The sequence below is a fragment of the Toxoplasma gondii genome, chromosome VIIb (genome assembly GCF_000006565.2).
Source record: "Toxoplasma gondii ME49 chromosome VIIb, whole genome shotgun sequence".
NCBI classification, from domain to species: Eukaryota; Apicomplexa; class Conoidasida; order Eucoccidiorida; family Sarcocystidae; genus Toxoplasma; species Toxoplasma gondii.
The window spans coordinates 1,747,665-1,768,719 of NC_031475.1; the positions used below are offsets into that span (position 1 = coordinate 1,747,665).

The window sequence follows — 21,055 nt, forward strand, 5'->3', positions numbered from 1 at the left end:
GATTTCGACAGGGCCGCCCAAGCGAACGTGTCGCGCATGCTCGTAACATACTGAATTAATCAGCTGATGAATCTCAGAATATGGTTTTTTCGAAAGGCAACCATCTTGTTCGAGTTCCGTGCGCACTCGTGGCCTTTCATGAAAGAGTCGGTCGCCTGATGGGGGGCTGATATGCTGTCGCGTAGCGGTGAACAAAATATACGATATGGTGGTACCTTGATCACGTCTTAATTTGGTGATTTTAGCTCTGCCATTATAGGTGGATGATTTCGCCAGCGGGAAACAAACACAAAGGACTTCTATTTCCATGGCGGAGGATCCATCTTCACACACCGAGGAACGGACCACACCTAGAATGTGCTGGATATGGACCAATCTGTAGCGTTGGAAATTGATAGTTCATGGTGTTGTTGTGGATTGTGGGGGACCCTCTGGGGTGGTTTGGCAGAGCAGGTCCGTCAGGAACAGTCGTTCCTGCGGAAAGTGTCGTCGCTGAAGGCCTGTCATGTTATTCCGGTAGGCCACTTCTGGCAGCCCGAGATGTGCGGGACGTTTGTAGAAGCATCTCCCTTCCTTTGATTTCCATGAACGGAGTTACATCTTATATTACCCGCTCCCATGGTCTGTAGTTAGTTAACATTAAAAGCAATCGTCAGCTTCCATGTTGAGTAGTTCGGACAGCACAGAAACGTAATTGTGACAGCAGGCGTTTCCAGCCTCCACTAGCACACGTGGCACTACATCTCTTCTGCGATTGAGACGCCATGTGCCTTTTGTTCCAACCCGTAGGTAGACCAGCCGTTAAATCTTTGGCCGCAGCACGTAAATGAACTTTTGAGTGGCGCGACGTACTGTTATCTCTGCCGTCGGCATGCTCTTTATTCATGGACCAACATCGTTTCGGATTACTGGATTCGAACTCTGTAGAAATCTGCACAGAGCCTCGCATCTGAAAGTCACCGTTGCAGTGCATTCTCTGGGTGTTTATACACCGCCAGTTTTAGCGGTACTAAGTCAGATCTTGAGTGGTGAGTCGGAGCGATATTACTCTGTGCCGGATCTTGGTCCTGATCCATGCCAACAACCGTAAGCGGCTTGCTATGATGAGACTGTTGCTCGTCTGGGACCTGCATGTTTTCGGCGTTGAACGCGGACCATGTCGATGTGACGGAAGCTTTGCTGTTAAGGTCACTACCAACTACGTAACGCCTACCAGGCTACCTGCGCCGTTGGTTTCTTAACGAGACACCCACTGCATCAATACGTGATGATGGGCGTGTGTCCCTGACCTGACACGACTGGACGCCACAAAAGATTTCCGGTTCCAGCACATCAGGGTCCGACGGCGCCCGCGTCCCCCCTCCCAGTCATTTTTCCCTGCGTTCGTGAAAAAACAGTGCACACGCTTAGCTTCGAGGAGGCAGGATGGACTCACATCGTACGTATCAGCGGGAAGAAGTGCACTTACGTGCCCGTTTCCCACACACTGTGCAGCATCGTGTTTCGACTCGCCACGCAATTTTTGCTACCATATGCGAGCAACGACCGAGATGTGCAAAAGTCACCTGCTGCTTGTGCCTCTCTTGTTGTGGGCTGCGCGCCGTGACCCTGCAGGGGCAAAGAGCACTTACAATTGCCCAGAGGTCTGCATACCGCGGCATGACTCCTGTGTGGCAGCATGTTTTGCGACGTGCTTCCACGATCGACTTGCGTGCGCGCCAGTCACAGCCCTCTCTTCGCCAGACTCTCTGCAAGTGTAGGTGTCTGTCCCATGATTTCACTTTGGGTCTTTGTCGGCGCAATCCTTTAAAAGTTTCCCGTTCCTGGTGTAGCGTTCTTGCCCGGACCTCATCGGTCACGTGCGCGGCCATCGAGCGCCATCATCGACGTCCCGCGGGGACTGTTGAACCCGCGAGAAACAATTGCACCATCGAAATCGATCGTGTCAGATGCGGCTGGTTTCCTGCAAACGTGTACGAGATTCATCTTTCGTGCACGACCGAAACTTTGTTCTCAAACTGCACAAGCGAGGAGCCACGCCACAGACTTGGCTGCGATACTCGGCTGCCACTGCAACGGTTGTTGAGAGCGCAGGGTCCGCGCATTTTCTGTGGCTGCCTCGGTGGAGAGCGCCGGGTCTTGCCGAGGGTGAAACTTCTTTCGCGAGATCACCGCAGAAAGCTTGTGAAGGAACTTCAGTTTGTCTCCGTAAACATTTTCCTGGTGCGATGAATTGAGTTGAACGGAGTAGCATGTGAATCGTTCTTGAGTTTTTCCTCGTCGCACTTTGCCTCGTCTCTCGAAGTCAAGCACTTGTTAACGCGTTCTTCCTCCCGCGAAGGAGGGATCTCAGGCTGGGGATTCTTGTATTTCGGCTCTCTCTGAAACGTCTCGCTTTTCAAACACAGCCCTCCTTCCCTCTTTCAGTCAATTTCCCGTGGTTTTCTCCCTTTCCCTCCTCGGTGTGTGTCTGCGCTGAACGTGGCCAGCTGACCAGCTAGGTCAAACCCGTCCCGTTCCTTCCAACATCTCTACTCGTCGCAGCTGCCTCGCGAGCGGGAGAGACACATGTATCGCCAGCAAGCCAGTCTCTGTAGTGCCGTTCTGTTGCTCTGAACCTGACAGCGTCTCTGCGTCGGTCTCTACTTCGTGTTCTGTGCTCCGAACCTCCCGCGTAGGACCCGGGAACTCGCCAGCCTGAATCCTGCCCTGTTGCCAGCCACGCCGCCTCCCTTTGCCGCGTGACCCAGTGTGTGTAGCTTTCCACGGTGTGCAGTTTGTTTTCAAAGCGTCTTTAGGCTCTGAGCAGATTTTTTCTGCCGTCGTGGTCTCTAGCTACCGGTCTGCGGCTTGGAGCATCCCACTCAAGTCGTAGCGAGGCTCTTGTTTTTCACTTCGTCGTCCACTTGGCCGACCCAATCTTCCCGACCCTTTTCTGCCTTCCTCCTTCGATCTTCTCTTCTGGGGGTCGCTGCATTACAGGCACCGCAAATGCGTGCAGTCGTCGTTCCAGTTTTTTAGAAACGCACAACTTCCAGGAGGCTCCAGCTCGGTCTCACTTCCGACAGAGCAGGGGCCCCGACAGCGCGTTTGGACAGGGACGGTGATCCAGAGGGAGCTTCGGCCAATTTGCCTGGTTCATATTGCCCGCCGCACTTCTCACAACGCATCAAACACACAGAGAAGATGGGGAACCAATGCTGCGCAGGCCGTGACGTAAGTGTTTTGAAGAACCCAGAGGGTCCAGGGGGCGCCTTCGAAGCAACAGAGTGACGACTGCGAGCAGCGACAGTCCTTAACGGTCGTAATTTTGTTTCTTCCCTTCCAAAGATCGTTAGGATCACGGCAGGAGCGTACACGCACATCTCAGGAATGACACGAGTGAATCGCTGATCAGCAACTGACTGACGCCGACGAGCGGTGCTACCCTAGACTTTTACAAATTTCGGTTGACAGAAGAATAGCCAATCCCCAGCTGGGAGTTTCAAGACCCTCTAAATGCAGCGCCGGCTCGTTGACACTTCAGCTGTTGAAGTCTGGCCCGCAAGAAAGTTGGTGCTTCCCGTAGCTAACACGGTGGATGTCAACCCTGTCCACATCAATGGGGTCCATATCGGCTTTGTGTGGAGCACGTGGAGAAGACCCACCATTTGTGTACAAGCTGTAGAAATATCATATACTACTAACTTTGACAGTCTTCTTCCTGTGAGCTTGTACCGTCATCGTTACACTGCGGACCATATCGTCATATTCGATGGCCTTTTGTGTTCACACTGCTGTCCCTCAAATCGTTTGGGTCTCTGCCTTCGCTTCATCAGAACGCGTACAAACGAAAGGCACAGGAAAACGAGTATGGGAACCGCGGGTCCTTCCGTCATATGCTGTCTTTCGGAGCAGGTAGGGACACAGGAATGTAGGCAGATCTACGCAAATCTGTGATGTGAGGAAAAATTCATCTGTCGGACAAGACTTGCGTTGCTCCAGATCGTTCGACGCGAATGGCCAATATGCGTGTCAGAAAGGCATGTCTCTTTTTTACGATGATGGATGTGGTGACGATCTATTTATAATTGGATACTTTTCAGTCACATTCTTGCCGGTGCTCCCGTGCGCCTTTTCAGTAAGGGTGTGGTTACCTTCCTGACTGCACACTGACCAGTTTCTCCCGTGATTAACTGGGTCACAAGTGTCTGCATGTCCTCTTCGTCTCTCAGGACGCTTGCCGCGAAGCGTTTTGGGAGACATACTTCCTGTTTTCGTTTTTAAAAGGAAGGAATTTCTTCCGTGATCGGCTGTCGTGGTTGGAGGTGCGGAGACTCGAATGGTTTCACTGGCATTTTTTTACCTGGCGAAGCTGAGTGAGGACGGGGATCTTTCAGGGTCTTCAGTGGCAGTTGTGTGGCTGTGGCCTAAAGCGTAACGCTGTACTTTCACTGTGATTTTCTTTTGACTTTTATTTAACCGAGCCATGTACCTCTTTCTACGCGCAGTTGGCGACGATGTAGTGCGGTTCGATCGGGCGTACGACAACAACGATATTGCGGAGTTCGTCAGACTTTGCAGCTCCACATGCGAGGTAAATTCACAGAACTCCAACTCAGAGTCACTGTTTCAGTCGACCTGTCGCGTAGTTACAGAACACGAGGAAAGAGTGAGCAGGAACATCCGCGTTTGTGTCGTGGCTGAGGCAGCTTCCTTTCTGTCGGCAGCTCTTGGATTCTCAGTTCAAAGCTGGCAGGGAACGCGTCTAGGGATTGAGAAAATGGTGATTTCTTGGTGGCTGCATGCCCGGCAGACCGGAGCAACCCGACACGGGAAATGGAGAGCGTCAGGGGGAGTAATGTGTATTCCGCTGTAGCCTTTTTTGTAGTGGAAACAGTCTTTGGAGAGTGCCAAGTGGAATTCACTTTGCCGTGCTCAGATCGAGAAGCTGGAGGAGCGCATGCACCCGTGGGCAGCAGACCCAGAAACCATCGGAGCCCTTGCTGCGACGCAGCTGGCGATCTTCTCTTCCCGCGAGCGTAAGAAACCACCTGCGGTTCGGCTGGGTGTTGTGGCGGCATGTCAAAGCAAGAGTGAAATCTGAGTCACGCAGCTTGTGGAAGAGAAACGCATCCCTTCGAGAGAACAAGGAGTAGCTTGTCAACGTGTGGAGAAAGGCTTCCTGGTGACCCTGTTCGGTGGTTTTGTGGCAGTGGGTTTTGAATAAAGTATTCTCTTTCAGGAATAAACACAGGGTCGTCTGAGTAGTCATTCTCGTGATGGTAAAAGAAGTTGTAAGACCAGTCCGTGTAGTACGCGTAGGTCGTAAGCGATGAGGAATACCCCCAGTGTCGCTTTTCTTGACGAACGTTGGTGTTTCGAGAGCCTAACGACCACCGTATCAGTTAACCTTTCTCTTTCTCACGTACTCAGGGCATGCAATACCTATCAGATAACAGGTGATTCTAGCACATGCGTAGAGTTGACGCTGTTATTGTGCCTTCATCTGATGTGTATTCTCAGAGGAACCGCATATGAAAGACGAAATCCGAGAAGCAGGAGGTATTGAAGCGCTCGTCAAATTGCTTGCCTCCAAGGTACGGTCGACATACAGGAAATTGCAGATGCAAAGAACCTGTACGGTGGCTTCCAGGCGCATGCCATGAAAGCTTTTGACACGGAAATTCTTGTTTTAGAAGCTTTCGGCTGTCCATGCAATTCAATGGAACTAGAAGATTGCAAATGAGATGACTCCTCTGGAGAGGACATTGCTCTCCGTTTGCGTTCCTTTCCTCTGCCCCTGCAGTGGAGTCGAAGGCAGCCTCGTCTTTTCCAGGTCGAATCGCAGCCGGTGTTCCATTTGTATCTTTTTCTTTCTCAGGAACTGGACCGGAAGCATGCAGCTGTTGTCGCGCTTTCCTTTCTCTCAGTTGACAGTGAGCGCGGGATCGGGGTCTGTCTGATAACACACCCGACTGGGCTCCCTTCGACGTTTTTTCTTCGAGAAAGGGATCACTGGCATCCTGAGGAGGCAAGGATTGCTGTCTACTTTTTTCCACTCAGGCCTGGTCAGGTGTCTTTTTTTGTCGAGCTGGCTTTGCTCATTCGTTGCCCTCTTGACGAGTTCTTTCTGCATCTGTGACAGATGTTGAGAACTGCATCGCCATGTACAACGCGGGAGCCCTGCCATACTTGATCCAGGGCATGAAAGGCGACATCGAAGGCATGCGCGCTGCATGTGCACAAACCGCTCGGAACATTTACGTCCTCGGTGAGCAGGCAGAATTCGTCGCTAGCCTATTCCCCCAGTTACGCATTTCGAATTCGAAAAAGAAACACGCAAGACTCGGAGCAGAACAGTTGCTTCATTCTTCGTAGGTAGATTGACAAGCGCAACAGTCAGAGCTGGACGGAAGGAAAAAGGTCCACAAAAAAGAATACATTCGTAGTGGTGGTGGCAGGCGCTAAGAAACGGTTTGGGTGCATCCTGAGGCGGTGTGGAACTGCGTCCTAGTATCCCGTTGGATACGCCGCGTTCTCAAGGAATGAATCAAACGATCAAGGGAGTCTCACGAAAATGTCATTTTTCGGATACTGGGCATCTTCGCAGAGCACTAGGAACTTAGCAAAGAAGAGCTAGGGCTATTCGCTCGTCGACAGCTTTGTTTTGTGGTTTTTCAGATGTCAAATATCGACGGGAATTCATGAAGAATGGTGGCGTGACTCAACTTGTCCGCTTCCTTGACATGTACGTCGCAAGGGGAGACAAAGCGTAAAGAGCATTTCTACACTTGAGCGTTCATCTGGTTTTCCTAACGAGCGAATGAACTGGTGGAGCGTTACCGCAGCAGCTGGGTATCGTTTTTCAGGATCAGGTGCAAATATCTTCTCGCGTAGAGGCCCAGAGTCGAGTCCTTAGAGCGCCCTGGAGGCGGCTGGGTGGCTGTTAAGGCCTGTGCCAGAGAGTGAAAAAGCAGAGCGGTTTGGAAGCACGATACGTACGGCAACGTTTTTTTCTGCAGAAACCCGGAGGCGACGAATGTCTACACGCAGTTGGAGGCGATCTATCACTTGGAGGACTTGATTGGAGACGAGAATGATGAAATCCCCGAGTTCGTCCAGGCTGTCAAGGCTGCAGGTGCCATCCCGAAATTGAAGAAGCTGCAAGACGTGAGTCTCTGTCATGTACCGAAAAAAGAAGTCGCAGTTGCATGCAAGGCTACACTTCACTCGCAGCCATTTCAGCCACGATGTCCACCGTTTTGGACTCCTGTGGCATGAGTCAGTGTTCCGACAGGAGCCAGATTTGGGATAGGCACGTAGAGCCGGAAGGGATAGAGGCCCTGTGAACAAGCCCCCCTCTATATTCAGACCTAGGTCGTACCAACAACGTAGCCGAAACAGGGCTTCAGAAGACAGGAGTTCCGCTCCAGATTCAGTTGAAGAAATGCCGCTGTCTGCGGCAAGGCTTCGAAAAAGTTTGAACCGCGTACGTGCTCAAGATCACCGAAGAACGGAAATCAGAGGAATGCAGAGTACGCAGCCTGAGACTGGGCGGTCACCGGATTGATGCCAGACAAGAATTACGATTGCGTCAATGCATGGAGCGAATCGCGTAAATAATCCTGTCTCAGAGATGATTACGACCAGTACGAGTGATTGCCGATGCAGCTGCGAGTTTTCTTGGGGGTGCGACTCTAAACGAAGGTCTTCTAGTGAAGCGTAGGGAGCAAGGGTGGAGAGAACCGCAAGGAAACTGTAGTCAGGAACGACAGCTTTTCCCGTAGAACTTTCGGATTTTGCCTATGGAACAGCGGCTTCCGTTTTGAGAAGCCCTGGCGAATGTGTGTGCGGTCGGAGGTGCCTTTTCTGGTCGCCACGCTTCATCCCGGAGTGAAGCGGGAAACGTTGAAGTCGGTTGGAGAGTTGAGGGAGAACTTTCTACGGTGTTCGATAGCAGATTAAAACCTACTTTGCAAAGGCAGCAGCACACCGGCTGCGGGAGAGGAAACGGGAGCTGATCAGTCAACTGTGCAAAACGAAGACGGTTTCGAGGGGGCCACTGGAGACCAAGGGACGTAATCTACGTTTTTGTGGCTAGAAAGTCACCGAAGTGTCGAAGCCAATTTCTAGTTCGAGTCAACAACAGCTCAAGGGTGTAATGGGTGCCGCGACAGAAGTTTTCTTCAGGGGGGGGGGGATGCCTCTCAGTCGTTCGAGTGGAGAACGGGTCCGGGAACTTCACGGGAACGAAAGCAGACGGACGTCTGTTTTGCGAGGAGGCTGCTAGAGAATTCCATCCACGAGGAGCGTTTTCGGATATGGCAAGACAAAAACAAGGCGGAAACTGTGGCAGGAATCGCGAGCCCGTTCGTGAAATCGCGTTTTCGGTGTGGGAGGTACACCATGTGTGTTGAGGGGGTCGGCTCCGCGCCACTGTGTCGTAGGCATTTTCGACATGTGAGGAACGGTGAAAAGTTTGCTTGCCTACATAGAGAGGTGGAAAGGAACCTGTCATACCCCGCCCCCCGTCTTTTTCTGTGGTGTTTCTGACTTGTTGTTCTCAGTGCAAAGACCAAGACGTCGCAGACGCCGCGAACCTCCTCTTGGTCCGGCTGTCGGAGTGACGAAGAACAGACAGGAAACGGACCAGTTTTTGACGTCGCAGTCCGCGTTAAATCGAGCTGCGGTGTCACGTAACTTGAGCCGCCGTCTCGCGCCTGTTTGTGCGCAGTGTTTTTGCAGGAGTCTCTTCTCCACTTGGGCTTTGTGAGGCTTTTGTTGTGCCGTTTCTTGGCAGGTGTGTCCTGACAAAGAGCGCGAGCAGATGCTGTCAATGAGGCAGAGAGAGCTGGGGCGGCGCTCCTGTTACTTTGGAACCTGACACTTCACGAGTGGTGCAGGGCCGTGTCTGCCGTTCTGTCAAGTTCATGACTTTTTAGCGTTTTCTGGCGGACGAAAAGCGAAAAATGGTTCGCATGTCCATCGTCAGCGCAGTTCTCCTGGCTGTAGAAAGTGCGGTTCTCCCATGCCAGCTTGTCTGAGAGGGTGAGAAGCCCGATGGGGGTGACCATCGTTTTGTGCTTGCATGCAGAGAGGGGAGAGTGGCGAAACCTCAAAACGGCCCTCCGTGCTTGTTACAGGCCAGAGCACGAAAACGCGAATATTTCAGGGAGTTCAGTGTTTGAGGCAGCGTGGGTGGTGCACTGGAGCTTGCACTGCACCTGTATGGGGCGGGGGGAGACTCTGGCGCAGGATCGGCATCTGGAGTTAAAACTGTTCAGCTGTTTGTGTGTGCTCTACCTGGCATCTGATGTGATGCCAACAATGCAGTGTACACGAAGTCAGAGGAAACGTAAAGTTCCGACGGGACGGGCGTCTTTCGTGCGAAACACCCAACTCAAAAACCAAAATGTTGTCTTCTAAAACGAATACGGACCAGCCGTCAAACGTCGACAGAAGGGGCAACCAATGGTCTCTTTCGGACCCTCCTTGTTACGCGACTCGCAGCCGCATGCGAACTAGCGCAGCAGACGTACTCATCTACATGAGCGTGAGAGACGACACCAAATGAACGACTCCCTCACGTCCGATCACCTGCCGCAGTCTCATCAGTTTCTTTTGGCCTAGGAAAGCAACATTCGCCTGTCTTGCGTTGCACTCGCTTCAAGCGCCACCCGATGCGCCTGGAAACTTCCATTACGGTTCTTATCAACGCGACCTCAGTTCCCGAACGCATACCTGGAATGTCTCATGTGCTTCGCAAGCCGTCGCCGACCTCTTCCAGAACACCCGATATGTTTTGCTACACGGGAGGACCACGGAACCATGCGACACAGACCAGAACCTTTTTACGGTGCTGTACCCCATCATCATCACCCCAGTGAACTGCTTAAGATAGCTGAAAATGGTGTGTGTCATCATCTTATTGCTGACTTAGTGCGGAGCTCTGCGTCCTTCTTGCAAGAAAACACCCGCCCCGTAGCGACACAGAGTTGATGTTGTAAATTTGTTTCTCCCTTTGCAAGAGGTCCTGTTTACCATGTCGACACCGAAATGTGTGTTCACGTAAGATTCAAAAACTCTGCGGATCTGCGTGGAACATCCTTTCACGCCGAGCATTTCCTTTAGAGGAATTCGGTGCAAATTTCCCGATGTTTCATCGAAGACTTCGCATCCACCCCCTGCACATCTACGCCTTCACAGCAGCTGCCTGCCTCGCTGTTCCTACGCAGGTCGACCTCAACTGCCTTTGTCGTCATGCGTTCTTTATATCACTTCTTCCGCAGTCAAAGCCGCTTTGAACGAACTCCATTTCGCCTTTTGCATGCACTCCCTTCTCCATAAAGAAAGCAGCCTCTGATCGAGACGTGTCTCTTTGCATGCGTAGACACATACAGACATGAATACCTGTCTATTTGTATAGATGCACGATATATACAAACAGATACATGTCTACATGTAGAGAGAGAAAATGTATACATATATATATATATATATATATATATATCTAAGCATGTATATATATATATATATATATATATTCTTATTTTATAAGGGACCAAATTCATCGTCAAAGTCAATTTCCTCTTGTTTTTTGAATCGCTCCCTTCGCGCCCTTGTGAACTACGTGAAACACCGAGACCCCTTGGAGACCGGTTCGGCCTCTTCTCTGTGTTGAGGCGAAAGCGCATTTTCAAGGAGCCCCTCTGTAATCGTTGTGAGGTGAGGAGACCCATCTTTGCATCCGTGTCTCTCCGCTTTCGATTCTTTCTTTGAACGCTTTCCTTCTCCCCAACGCTCGGTCTGCGTTTGTTTCCTCTTGCACTCTTGCACTCACACGCCAGGGCGCAGGCGTCAGCGGACCGAAACTCTGGAGCTTCACTCGTCGCTCAAATCATCGTCGACGAGGTTCCACTCCTGCAGAGCGTCCTCGCGCAGTCCCACTTGGGTGTTGTCGCTCGGCCTTCCTTTCGGCTTCGCGGGGCCCTGTCGTCTGTCCCCCTGTCTCCTTTCGGGAGCACTGGGTGTCTCCTCGACCGCTTCGCTTTGCTTGCATCCCTTTGTCGCACCTTTCCTTTCCCTTCCGTCAACTGTCTTTCCTCCCCGCTTGGCGAATCCCCGGCGCTCCTCCACTTGAGGCTTCACAGCGCCCTTCTTCTCGACAGAAGGAGCATCGGTTCGGCCGATTCGACTGCAACTTTTCTCGCCTGAACAACGATTCACTTCTCCCGACCGCGGCCGCCACACAGCCTTCACACCCCAACGTTCAGGCTGTCTCGGAACTCCCGCGAGTCTTCTGGAGTTCCTCCCTGCCTCGCTCTCTCGACTTCTCTCCTCCGTCTGTACACCCAAGCCGTCGTCTTCGTCCCCGCTGATCTCTTCGTCAGCCCACCGCTTTGCCGGCGCCGCCGCAGACACTCTTTGTTCACTCGTAGCTTGAGACGCTGCTCTCTCGCTCGCGGAACTCGGTTCGCCGCCTCTCTCCTTCTCCGGCGACTTCTCGTCTTCTCGGTCTTCGCCAGATGCCAAGATGCGCCCAGCTGGGTGCGCCGCAGAAGCGGGAGATGCCGCGCGTCGCGCAGTCCGAGACAAAGACCTCTCCCTGTCTCCTCCGTTGCAGTTGTTTGCTCTCGCTTCCGAAGACAGCGCGACACTCTCGCAGCGGCTCGGCCGAGCCTCTGGACTCTGGTGTCTCGACCTCGCGTCTGGGGTATTCGGCTCGTTTTTCATGCTCTCGCCTGCGCCTGACGCTTCCGAGTCGTCTTCCTCGGCGCCTGTCGGGCAGCTGCGTCTGAAGGAGGCGAAGAGCGCCAACAGCGCTGTCGTCCAACGCCGCCCCCGGTCCTCCGTTGCGTTCAGCCGGTCGGCGTTTCCCTCGCGGCCTGAGTGCCTGGCTGCTGTCTGCAGCGCGAGCGAAGACACGCGCGGCGAGTGCGTGGGCGGAGAAGCCTGCGGGTCTTGCGCATCGCTGGTCTTCTCGGGGATCCGAACTTCGGCGCCCTTGGCGAGGAACTTGACGGCGGCTTGCATGGCGACGACCGCGAGGAGAAGCGAACACGATTGAAAGGGCATGTACCGCAGCAGATTGTGTTCGCATAGCAGGACGTGGAGCGCAGAGACCGCTGAGGACGCGAGGAAGTAGAGCAACCAGTACAGTCGCTCCGGCAACGCCGCGGGTCCCGGTGCACTCAGTGAAACGACAGCTCCGAACAGCGGCCGGCCGGCTCGGAGGTACGCGAGCGTGGGCGTTAGCGCGAACTCCGGGAGGAAGACGAGGAGCACCTGGGGCAGGTGCAGCACCAGCGAAAGGAGACCGGACAGCCAGGACTCCGAGCTGAAGCCCAGCGCGCGACACAGTGCGTTCGCCGCATAACTCTTCGTCGACGAGACGAGAGGAGAGACGGCGGCCTCTACAGAAGAAGAGGATGAAGGGCCGAGCGTCTCCGGGTGCTCGAGAGAAAGGCTCGACGCCGAGACGAACGGAACGAAGAGCGAGAAGACCTGCCGCAGACTGCGGCGCACAGAGTTCCGAGGCGAGGCAGAGCGCGGAGGCACGCGAACGGCACTCGCCTCAGGAAAGTAGAAGATCCCGGCCCCGCCTCGCATGTCTCCTTGGGAAGGGAGAACGAGAGCGACGCCGAACAGACGAGAAGACAGAGCAGAGAGAAACCCAGCGATACTCCGAATCACACGGAACGAAGCCCGGTGGATCGTCGCCTGTGTCGGCCCCCCAGAAATCACCGTCAAAATGAAGAACAGCGACAGAACGTGGTGCGCCAGAGTGTCGACAAACGGCAAACGCCTCACCAGAGGCAACCAGGCGACGAAGTTGCAAGTGGCTGCGAAAGCACAGAAAAACAGACACGGAAACAGCAAAACGTCGAGGCGAGGATCTCAGCGTCCACTCTTTATGTCAAGCAAGTAGCAGCGAGCCTCGATCATATCTGAGACAACCGCGCCGACCCGAGAGAGAAAGACGTTCACGACTTGTGCGTAGAAGAAAGGAACAGACGGAAAACAAGGAATCTCTCTGTTCAAAGAAACCGTTCCTCTGGACTCCCGAGACACCACGACGCACGCGAGGCCGGCAAGGACGGCAGAACGCCTTTGGAGTTTTCGTCAGCGAGTTCGCTCCGCTGCGTTCAAGGCACCAGCAAAAAAAGCCAAGAGGCGCTTGCTGGCAAACAAACAGAGCTGCCTTCGAAGCCAGACAGAGCAGACACGGCGCCAAAAGAGTCGCTCGTCTCGGAACAACGCGCGTTTTCACCGTCTTCACAAACGATTCGAAAACCGTCTTGGCACATTATCGATTCTTTGTGTTGCACGGTCTTGTCCTTTATAGACTGTGTCACAGCAGTTCCGCATGTCTGTTCTTCCTGTGAAGAATTCCAGGACCCCTCTCTACGGTGAACCTGCGTCGTTCGTATGTGTGTGTCATCGGCATTTGGCCTCTGACACAGACTTGCTGAAGAGGTGCGTCTCTGCCGCCACTCACCGGAACCCACGCCGACTTTGCCATGCTAATAAATGCATCAAGAGAAACTGTCAAGCCTACTTTTCGCCGCAGAAAAATGGCGACGTCCACCCTTCTTTTCTCTCCCACACAACTTACTCATGAAGACCCAGACCTCCAGCCAGAAAGTGATCCTCATCCAAGCATTTCGCGTCTCCTCTGCATGCACCTTCGCGTCTGCCAGGCTCGAGAAAGTCGGCCTCGCGATCTCTGCACTGGCGACAACCCTCTCGCGTTCCTCAGTCTCCTCAGGCAACTCTGGCGTGCATGCAGTTTGGTCCACCGGAGGCAACTCACTGCTGCCGGGCCATCCCCACGAAGTCCAGCGCTGGAACGGCGCCCAGGAGTTCTCCCGAGCGACGACAGCTGTCTGGACAGCGGGAGCCTTTGGATTTCCCCGCTGAAGACTCGCCTTCTCCGCCTGCTGCAGTGCACGTTCACCGGCGCGCAGCTGCGAGCCCTCTGCGCGTTGCGGCGCCGCAGCGCCTGCAGAGGAAGAGACAGCGAGCGGAGAGCGGTCGCGGGTCTCTGGGTCCGCCGTCGCGAGGTGTCTAGACACCGGCGACTGGGGTCTGCAGAAGAGAAGAATTGGGTGGAGGCGAGGCAAGTCGACGAACCGCCAGAAACAGGAGACCGTGCCGCCGACGGCCAATGGCAACCACAGCAGCTGCTGAAGAGTCTGCAGTTGTTCGCGGCCGCGCGACCCGAGCAGGAGGAGAAAACCTAAGTAGAACAAGCACGCGAGAACGAACGGGGCGGACGCCGCCACGAGCGCCGTCACTCGGGTGTACGTACAGCTGATGCGGCGGCCGGTCCGGCGGAGCACGGCGGCTCCGCGGGATAACGTTCCGTTTAAGTGAAGGAAGAGAAGGAGAAGCAGCGAGGCGAAGATACCGGCCAGGCCGAGTTGCTGCATGCGCGGGAGATCGAGATACAGCTCCCACAAATGGAGGAGGACTGGGCGACAGTAGGGCCAGAGAAAGTTCGCCCACACGAGCAGGAGCCGGAGGGCGGCAACCAGACACCTCCCAAAGTCGAGGGAGAGCGAGAAGAAAGAGGAGACTGCATTGTTGGAGAGGATGAAGAGAGAGGAAGAGAGAAAGTGGAGAAGTTCAGAGGGAGAACAACCGAGAAACGCGTCGACGCTCGCCAGGTGCTCGCGGCTAAAGGACGGCGACCGATGCAGAAAGTACAGAATCGAGAAGAGCGGATGAACGACGAAGAAGAACTTGAAGAAGAGACGAAGTAAACGACTGACGGCAGACAGCAAAAACGAAAACCGTTTGAACGATTTGTGGGAGCCATGTCCACGGGCTGTTGATCGGGACTGGCCTGAACGGAACCGTAGCAACGTCATGGTGTCTCGCAGGAAGAAGAGGAAACAGAACTTCGATCTGGTCTATAAAGGCCTGCTTCAAGCTTTAGACCGGAAGACCGGGTCGAATCGCAGACTTGCGAGAAAGAGTTCCCTGCGACTGACGTCCAGAAGATATTCTTCGAAATCGTCAGTGACTTGGAAATCGCGCTGAGAAGGACCGGCACGGACTCCAGGAAACCACGTCAGCAGGTTGCTCAGTGCAGATGCCACCGAAGCAAAGATCTCCATGTCCAGACGTTTACGCAGTCGAGCTGTCGACGAGGAGAAGTGAAGCGCAGCAGCTGCGCTCTGGGTGAGGCGAAGGCAGAAAATACCAAGTGCAACAAGTCCAGTTTCGCGAAGGTACACCAGACTCGAAAAGCCGGGATTTCAGGCGTCGAAGCCTCCGCACCGTGTGGTGCATGAAACGAGCGCCCCGGACGCTGCCTTCAGTGAGCTCACATTTCCTGGGGAAACGTTCGCCTTCCGCCAGGAGAATCGCGGTCCAGAAGAGCGAGAAAAAAGTCTGCTTCGTCGAACGGAAGACACAACAACACCGTGCAGACAAGAACATCAAAAAGACGTGGAAGGCGCGTGTGTCGCGTAGAAGGCACTGGAGAGGCCGCGACGAAAGAACATCTGTGTCGAGAATGCCTTCCCTGTCGGCTTCAGTGCATGCAAAAAGGCGGGAGTTCGTGAGTCCGAAAAAACCAAAAACCTGAAGAAGTTCAGTGTCAAGAAAACTCGCGGTTTGTGCACATCGTCCTCAGTTCTCACACACCGCCGTAGAGTGCTCGCCCCCCTTTCCTTTCTCTGTGTCTTTTCATCGGGACAACTCTCTGCAAAAGACACTCTAATATGTGTGTTTCAAGTCAAATCCGGCGCTCCTGAGAAGCCGGAGTTTCCTGATTCTAACAGAAATGGAGTTGCGATCCGTTCAAAGCCGCAGTCGCTAGACATGTCCACGAAACGTCGCACTCTCCTTTGTACGAAAACGGCAGCTTGGATCGCCGTCACTCACTCAGCTGGGATTTCGCGCTCGCTGCTGATTGTGCTTTACCCGATACGAAAGAAACACCGAAAAACAGACGCAGGTTCCTTTCTCAGACGATGGAAGTTCTCGTTCCCTTTTTAAATTTACTGAAGTCGCTGTTCGACGTCGCGTAACGCGTATCCGTCACGCTTCATTTCCGGAGTCTGCTCCGAAACCTCCCGCCGCGGACTGGGCTTCCCGCGTTGAAAACTCTGTGCGGCGTAACCAGCCTCGAAGTCACAAGAAATGTACAGGAAACTGTTCATAGGCGTGGTTTTTCTCCTCTGCCTCCAAATTCGCTCTCTCTTTTGACCGGTGAGCTGAGTCCAGTCCCTGCTGTCAAGACCCAGCATGCAAACTGTTCGGCAGAACATCCGCGCAGCCCGGCTGCGTCTGCTGTTCGTGTAAACTAGAGTTTCTCTTCTCGTCCACCCTCTCGAAGGAATCAAAGACCTTTGGAACTTCAAGAGTGCGAGTCCGGCGCAGACCGCCGGAAGACAACACACGAGAAACTGGTGGACTGACCCAAGCAAGGTGTATGCGGTTCTCTGTTTCTCCTTGTCGTCTTGGGTGGTTCTTTTCATCGTTTTCGACTGTTGTCCGTTCCCTTCTGGAGAGCATGCAGTTTTTCGCCTTCTAGCTGTCGCCGTGCGATCGCTGTCTCTGTCCACCATGGATCTGAAGAACTGGGCGTCGACGCTGGCGTCTCGCGGGCAGAAGCTCGCGCGCGAAAGCATGGAGTATGTGAATCAGAAGATCGACAAGCAGACTCTCCCGCACTCTGTCTCTTCGCTCTTCCAGACAGGCGCTTCGACTCGCGTCGACCTGGACAGCGCGACTTCCCCTGCGTGTGCCTTCGTCTATTACACAATTCAAACGGAAGTCTCGCCTCCCCCTTTCTCCGCCCACGTTGGCCCAGCTTCTTCTGACAGTTCTTCTTTTTCCAGCTTGTCTTTCTCCAGTTCTCCTCCGTCAGTGGCTTCTCCCGCGCCGCCTCCGCACTTCAACGCCTTTCTTTTACCTGAGGGTGTCCCTGCGGATGCGGTGACTTTCTCGCTTTTCACTTCACTTTTTCCGGTTCCCGGTCACTTCGTTTTTCGCTTCAAGGTTCCCTCAAATGCCGCCCCCGCTGGCTTCGTTTGGAGACATCTTTCCAGGGAGGAAGAAGACGACTTTGTGCCATGTTTTCACGGAGCAATCGTCTGTCAGGCCGTGCAGATCCCTGCGGACGTTGCGGCGGGCGCAGACGCCGCCTTCTCCGTCCACGCCTGCTCGCAGTCTCGCTCGCCTCTCCCCTCTTCCGTCTCGCCGCAGCCGGTCTGCAGTCGGAGTCGCGACGGAGCCGGCGGGGGCCCTCTCGCCGGTCCGCCGGGAAGTTCTCCTGCCTTCTCTGAAGACGCTTCACCCTGCCGCGCGGACTCTCCGAAGCCGGCGTTCCACGGAAACGCCGGCTTCGGCGACTTGTGGAGCGGAGAAAAGGCGAAACGCAGCGACGCGGAGAAAGGCCCCGCTCGGGCGTACACCCAGACCTTCGCTTCGGGTGGACGTACACCTGGCAGGCCGCCTCTCGTCGAGATGCCTAACAGAGAAGACCTCGTCGCGGACAGAATCTCGCGGACGGAGTCTCGAATTCAAGAAAAACTCCAGGAGGCCCAAGGTGGGCAGTGGAAACAGCGGAGTCGCTCCGAAGGAGTCACTCTTCGCTCCAGCGTACACCGAGGGAAACAAACAACTCTCTCCGTGGGATGTAATTTTTTTGAGAGCCAGAGAGAAATCCACATAGGTAGATCGTAGAGACAGATCGGATACATGTGGAGATAGGCACGAAGCGCTTTCGAGGACTTCAAAATATACGTAATTAGATAGACCTAATGCATGCAGACTCCACACACACACACACCCAGGGAACAACAACTGTTTCCACGAAAACGTAAACTATATATACATATATACATTTATATATATATATATATATTTATGTATATTTATGTATATATGCATTTATGTATATATATGTATGTGTATATATGCGTATGGGTACGTGTATCTCTGTGTGAGTATGCATGTGTGTGTATGTACACGGATGCATGGAGGATGTGGGGGGATGAGAGAGAAGATTGGAAATTCAGAAGGCGGTTTGCTGCCGTCCCTATTGCCGAGCACTGAGAGTCGCTTTCGTTAGACTGTCTGTTCTCCACTGTTGCTCGACGTCAGAGTGGAGAGTTGCGTTCGGGGACAGGAGGCATTCGGAGGCAGACAGTTGAGAAAGACACAGAGGTCAGAGTTGGAGAGCTCGATGCGTTTCTCGTTTTTCCCTGCTGTGTGTTTCTCCTCTCTGCATGCTCCAGAGAGGCGTCAGCAGGAGCTCAGCAAGCAGCAAGAGCGACTAGCGATTCCGGGTACGTTCTCTCTCGGTTTCCAAGGAAGGCAAAGGGATTTTTCTTCAGTGTTTCATGGCTCTGACAAACTCCCGCAAAGTGTGGGCCCCCCTCCCCCTCGCTGGGAGTGGAGATCTTTCGCAAAAGGTCTTTTAACTGTTTTCACAAAGTACAGGCTCCGCGAGAGACAACAGCGGGTCGGGTGTCCTTACACTTGTTATATCGAGTTTCCTTGACGCCGGGAAAGCTGCATGCAAGCGCTGCCCTTTGGTGTTCACCGCGTGAGTCGCGAAAGAAACTCGGTAGAGCTCGAGGGCGCTGCTAAAAGAAATCTTCCACGAACCGCAGACTCAAAAATTAGGTGGTGAGCCTGTCCCCCCATGGAGGAGGTTCACACTTTCGCAAGGAAGCTGGGGAGGTGTCTTCGCAGAAACTCGTCTCTCTCTTTCCACCCTCTGGCGTCTTGCGTTTCGTGTCTCCGCGACAAACAGAGAACGCGAGAGTCAGGAAAGTGGAGATTCGTTCGCTCTGGATTCTCAGTTAGTCGAGAAAGTCGAGAACCTGAAGGAGACCCTCTGTGTTGAAGCGTGATGTCTTGATTTTCATCGAATCGACTCTTCCATCAAAGAAAGGAAACGGTTCAACGAAACGGAACAGGAGATCTCTCAGTGAGTCTGAGAGACACGAACTTCCAAGACAGCAGAGTGACCGGGAAGCGGGAGCTTCAGAGACGCTGCGTTGCCCCGATTCTCCCTCAATTCTCTCACAAGAAGTTCCACGCCGATCAGGGAGAGCATTCAGCGCATGCGTTCTGCATTCGAGGGTCGTTTTCTTCTGCTTTCCCGTCGAAACATGGAAGAGAAGACTCGCGCGTCTCTTTTTGCTTCAGATGAAGTTCAGACTCAGCTGGAGAAATGGGCAAAGTCGTCAGACGGAAAATACAAAGACGTTCGAACGCTGCTGTGCACTGTTCATGAGGTACGTTGTCTTTCAAGGCGAGAAAGGAAGGACTCGGTTTTCTTTCTCGATCCGTGATAAGAGGAAACAAACGGCTTCTTGCGAAAGCGACTGTTGCTTCTTTACCACCAAGGCGAGAAACAGTTGTGACGATATGCGTTCAGACCCAACCTAGGGAACCGGGGGATACGTCTCTCAGTTGTTCTCTCTGTCTCGCTTTCTCTCTCTCTATGTGTCACGTCCTCTGCTTCTCTTCTTCTCTCTTTTTATCTCTGTTTTTCTCTGTTTTAATCTCTTTTTTTCTCTCTTGTACTTCTTCTTTTCTCTGCCTTTATCTTCCTCTGTCTTTGCCTCTTTCGTTTTCTCTGCATTTCTCTCTGTCTCTTTTTTATCTCTGTTTTCTCCGCGTTTATCTCTTTCCCTACACCACGCTCGTTCTCTCTTCTTTTTGTTTCTGCCCGTCTCTCGCTTTCTCTCCGTTACTTGCTCTCCCTGGAGCTCGCTCTCTCTTCCTTTCTCTGTCTTTCAGTGTCTTTTTTCCGGGCGCGACGCCCCGTGTCTGCCTCTGAGTTGTCTCCTTTCGCCGCAAGCGGTTTTCTTTCTTCTCACAGTGGCGCGTCGAGTCTTGAGTGTTCTCTAGGTTTTGTGGCCCGGCGCAGACTGGGAGCCTGTTTCGATCAGCACTTTGATGATCGCTTCTCAACTCAAGAAACATTACCGGTGAGGAAAGATGCAGAGGCAGGCAACCACGCGAAGAAAAGGGCAAAGAGCGTAAAGAATGTAGAGAGCGTAGAGAGACGATGACTCCAGTCTCTTCGCTTCCGTGGAGACAGCTCAGTGAACTGTATTCTGAGTTTTTGGTGTTTCTATGAGAACGGACACTCGGTTTCCGGTCCTTTCTCGGCCGTCGATAGTCCTCTTCTGTGTTCTTCTCGGGAAGGAAAATGCAGGGCATTACCGCACACTTGTCAACCATCATATCACCGAAAATCTCTGCTTTTCGTGCTGCTCAGAAAGGCCCTGCTCCTCACCCACCCTGACAAACACCATTCGTCGTCTGCAGAGCAACTGGTGGGTCTTGTTCTCCTCCGTTTTTTTCGTTTTCGTCCAACTGCATGCGTGAACAGCGAAAGGAAATCGAGAAACATAAGCTTCGTTGCCTTCGAACCCTGTCGCTCGGAGATGGCCCGACGGTTAGGCCGCCGCTGCGATGATAAGGAGCAGAGGAAATGCCGCCCACGAAACTGGGATCGCGTTAGTTCTTGGAGGAAGGACTTCCGATCAGATGGAGGTCGATGGTGGTGTATCCTCCAAACGCAGCGGGTCCCAAGAAAATAAATTTGCCACGTTGATGGGGCGCGTAAGCTGAAAAGGAGACGGGTCTCACTGTTCCTCGCAGCTATGCACCTCGCTGCCGACTCGAAATCAGACCGGAGGAGTCGCGGATGATGGCTTTCGACTTCGAGAGACGCCTGTCTGCATGCAACCGCTTTTTCTTGAGGAGATTTGTGTTCAGAGGAGCAAGAAGAGTACGAATTACGAATCACTGAAAAGGCTTTGTGGACTTTGCGTGTTCGTCTCAGGTTGGCCACATCGCTGGGACTTGATGTTCCTCCTGCTTTCTGTGTGAGGAGAGGTTCACAACCAGTTCTGGCAAACGTGGTATGAAAAGTCTTTTCTGCTTTTTTTGTTCCGTTCTCTCTGTGCAGTTCCGGGCGGAAAAGATTTTCCAGGCTTTCAATGAGGCCTTCAAAGTCCACCCTCCTTGACGCGACGAAAAAACAACGTGGAAGGAAGCTACGGATTTACTTTCTTCAGAAGCCAAGCACACG

General features: G+C 53.4%; 3 protein-coding genes across 3 annotated transcripts; 2 read left to right on the forward strand and 1 right to left on the reverse strand.

Annotated features, from left to right (window-relative positions):
• The first annotated feature begins 1,763 nt into the window (after positions 1–1,763).
• Positions 1,764–9,502, forward strand: TGME49_261440 (ARM repeats containing protein). The gene is made up of 10 exons (XM_002365236.1): positions 1,764–3,216; positions 3,819–3,897; positions 4,491–4,576; positions 4,922–5,021; positions 5,506–5,579; positions 5,864–5,918; positions 6,128–6,253; positions 6,664–6,730; positions 7,005–7,152; positions 8,550–9,502. The coding sequence occupies exons 1-10, from the start codon at positions 3,187–3,189 to the stop codon at positions 8,607–8,609; spliced, it is 825 nt and encodes a 274-aa protein (XP_002365277.1). The 5' UTR covers positions 1,764–3,186; the 3' UTR covers positions 8,610–9,502.
• Positions 9,503–10,863: 1,361 nt separating this feature from the next.
• On the reverse strand, positions 10,864–14,855 carry TGME49_261430 (hypothetical protein; the record flags this gene model as incomplete). Its single annotated transcript, XM_018781259.1, has 2 exons — positions 10,864–12,824; positions 13,598–14,855. The coding sequence occupies 2 exons, from the start codon at positions 14,853–14,855 to the stop codon at positions 10,864–10,866; spliced, it is 3,219 nt and encodes a 1,072-aa protein (XP_018637094.1).
• Positions 14,856–16,560: 1,705 nt separating this feature from the next.
• TGME49_261410 (protein-tyrosine-phosphatase) lies at positions 16,561–20,992 on the forward strand (the record flags this gene model as incomplete). Its single annotated transcript, XM_002365233.2, has 6 exons — positions 16,561–17,545; positions 18,237–18,287; positions 19,156–19,244; positions 19,864–19,943; positions 20,237–20,294; positions 20,933–20,992. The coding sequence occupies 6 exons, from the start codon at positions 16,561–16,563 to the stop codon at positions 20,990–20,992; spliced, it is 1,323 nt and encodes a 440-aa protein (XP_002365274.1).
• Between the last annotated feature and the right edge of the window lie 63 nt (positions 20,993–21,055).

Coding starts and splice junctions, on each gene's coding strand:
- TGME49_261440 (XM_002365236.1), top strand. CDS start 3,187: ATGGGGAACCAATGCTGCGCAGGCCGTGAC. Junction 5,022..5,505: donor GATCTTCTCTTCCCGCGAGC/GTAAGAAACCAC, acceptor GTGTATTCTCAG/AGGAACCGCATATGAAAGAC. Junction 7,153..8,549: donor AATTGAAGAAGCTGCAAGAC/GTGAGTCTCTGT, acceptor TGTTGTTCTCAG/TGCAAAGACCAAGACGTCGC.